The 2,581-nt window shown below is 53.9% G+C and overlaps 1 protein-coding gene across 1 annotated transcript in view; it reads left to right on the forward strand.

Annotated features, from left to right (window-relative positions):
- Nucleotides 1-2,515: 2,515 nt before the first annotated feature.
- MOSPD3 (motile sperm domain containing 3) overlaps nt 2,516-2,581 on the forward strand; it is a 2,766-nt gene continuing 2,700 nt past the window's right edge. The window contains exon 1 of the mRNA XM_011943957.1: nt 2,516-2,548. Coding sequence (XP_011799347.1) covers nt 2,516-2,548 — 33 coding nt within the window. The remainder of the gene's footprint in view (nt 2,549-2,581) is intronic.

Genomic DNA, 2,581 nt, shown 5'->3' on the forward strand with positions numbered 1-2,581 from the left:
CGCCCGGCCTAATTTTGTATTTTTAGTAGAGATGGTGTTTTACTATGTTGGTCAGGCTGATCTCGAATTCCTGACCTCGTGGTCCGCCTGCCTTGGCCTCCCAAAGTGCTGGAATTACAGGCATGAGCCACCATGCCTGGCCTTGTTGCCCATTTCTAGTACACTTCTGTTTTAGGCCTTTGCTGTTTCCTCTATCCAGAATTCTCTGCCATAGATATATCTCATGGCTCACTTCCTAAATCCAAATCTGCTCAAAGTTCATCCTAGTCACTCATTCATTTGTTCATTCCAAATAGCAGGCACTGTCATAAGTGCTAAAGATACAACAGAAAACTAAACAAAGTCCCTGCTCTTGTGGAAAGGGAAGAACTGGAGGAGAAACAATAAAATAGGAGGTCATGTATCACTGTAAGTGCTCTTAAAAAAAAAACAAATGAAATTAGCCAGGTTGAAATTAGCCAGGTGTGGAGGCGCGCACCTGTAGTCCCAGCTACTCAGAAGGCTGAGTCGGGAGGATCGGTTGAGCCCAACCAAGCAGGTGGAGACTGCAGGGAGCTATGATTGCACCACTGCCCTCCAGCCTGGGTGACAGAGCAAGACTGTCTCAAAAAAAAAAAAAGAAAGAAAGAAAGAAAATGTAAAAGAGAACACGGGAATTCTACATAACATGTTCAGAGGAGACTTTCCCGTAAGATTAATTTTGTCTTTGCTCCACTGCTAACTGGTTGCCCCGAGAGACCCAGATTCTTCACCTTATCCAGGCTGTAAAAGGAGTTTAAGATTCGATGCAATTAAAGTGGAAGGTTTAGCAAATCCTTTTTTAAAACATATAATTACTCGAACAACATGGGTTTGAAATTAGCAAATCTTAATTCCCCGTGCAAATGTGAGTGATTTCTCACATCCCTTACAGGAAGGTGAGAAACAGGAGGTGAGACTCAGGCTGGAGTCCCAGATGGGAGGAGCCTCCAACCCGTCCCATAGAAAACAGACTTTGGGCCTGGGGGAGGGACAGTGGCTCTCATGCACTTTGGGAGGCTTAAGTGGGAGGATCGCTTGGGCCCAGGAGTTCGAGACCTGCCTGCACAACATAGCGAGATCGTCTCTACAAAAAATTACAAAAATTAGCCGGGTGTGGTGGTGCGCACCTGTAATCCCACCTACTCGGAGGCTGGGGGAGGCTGGGGCAGGAGAATCCCTTGAACCCAGGAGTTGGAGGCTGCAGTGAGCAATGATCGCACCACTGCACTCAAGCCTGGGCGACAGAGTGAAACTCTTGTCTTTAAAAAAGCAAAAAAGAGGTCGGGCACAGTGGCTCATGCCTGTAATCGCAGCACTTTGGGAGACTGAGGCGAGTGGATCGCCTGAGGTCAGGAGTTCGAGACCAGCCTGACCAACATGGTGAAACCCCCGTCTCTACTAAAAATACAAAGAATTACCCGGGCGTGGTGGCGCACGCCTATAATCCCAGCTACTCTGGAGGCTGAGACAGAAGAATCGCTTGAACTCTGGAGGCGATGGTTGCAGTGAGCCGAGATTGCACTCTAGCCTGGGCGACAGCGCGAGACTTCGTCTCAAAAAAAAAAAAGCAAAAAAGAAAACAGGCTTGGTTCCTGCAGAGGCTTCTAAGGGAGCCTGGAATTGAAGAAGAAAAAGGCTTCCCGGTGGGAGATTGACTTGGACCGCCTCAAGAATAGGGAGGAAGAAACAAACCCCAACTCGAAACCCCGCCCCCGGTTCTCTGAGTTACTTCAGGGCCAGGAAAACTGTTACGTCACCGGAATCTAGCCAATCGCAGACGACAGAAGGAGGGCGTTCTGTGTGGTCTTTCAGCACACCAATCGGCGTACACTTACGGCAGAAACAAAGACGCCCTGGCCAATGACAGAGGCCGTACGGCGGAAGTATACAAAAGGACTCTCGGGAATATGGCATCATTAGTCTGACCACAAGCTGTCAGGTGCTTTGACCACAAGGCGGGCATCCTAGCGCGAGCGGCCGTTTTGAGGCAGAAGCCCGACGGAGCTTAGGGAGGGGCCGGAGACGCAAACACAGGTCTCCCAGGAAGCAGGAGGTGTCACAGGTAGCTACGCGGGCGGCCGCTGCAGCGGGCGGAGTCTGGCCAGAGAGAGGAGGCGGGCGTCCGGGAACGCCCGGAAGGGGCGAGGCTAGCGGCGGGGCGGGGCTTATGGAGATCGCGAGCTGGGCCTGAGGAGAAGACCGGGTTGGGAGCTGCGAGGGGCCGGGTTTAGCGGGGTGGGCGTGGCCGTCGAGGTGGGGCTTGGCGGGTCCGAAGGAACCTGGGGCAGAGCTGGAAGAGGGAAGGTCTTGGGGGCCCTGGGCCTGGGTCTGCGGGAGTCCCATCTAAAGGGATTCCGAGGCGGCAGCGGCGTCAGTCCAGGCCCTGCCCCGGGAGCTCATCTTGTCCCCTTTCGCCCCTCACGCCCCCCAGCTCTCGACTCTAGGCCCTGTCCCCTGAGCTCTGCCCTCGGATGTCCGACCGCCCAGAGCCTGCATGCGCCGTGGGGCGCCCCAGGACCAGGAGCTGGTGGGTCCGGGGCCCCCTGGGCGGGGGTCCCGG

This window comes from Colobus angolensis, unplaced genomic scaffold, assembly GCF_000951035.1.
Source record: "Colobus angolensis palliatus isolate OR3802 unplaced genomic scaffold, Cang.pa_1.0 Scaffold222, whole genome shotgun sequence".
Lineage (NCBI taxonomy): Eukaryota > Metazoa > Chordata > Mammalia > Primates > Cercopithecidae > Colobus > Colobus angolensis.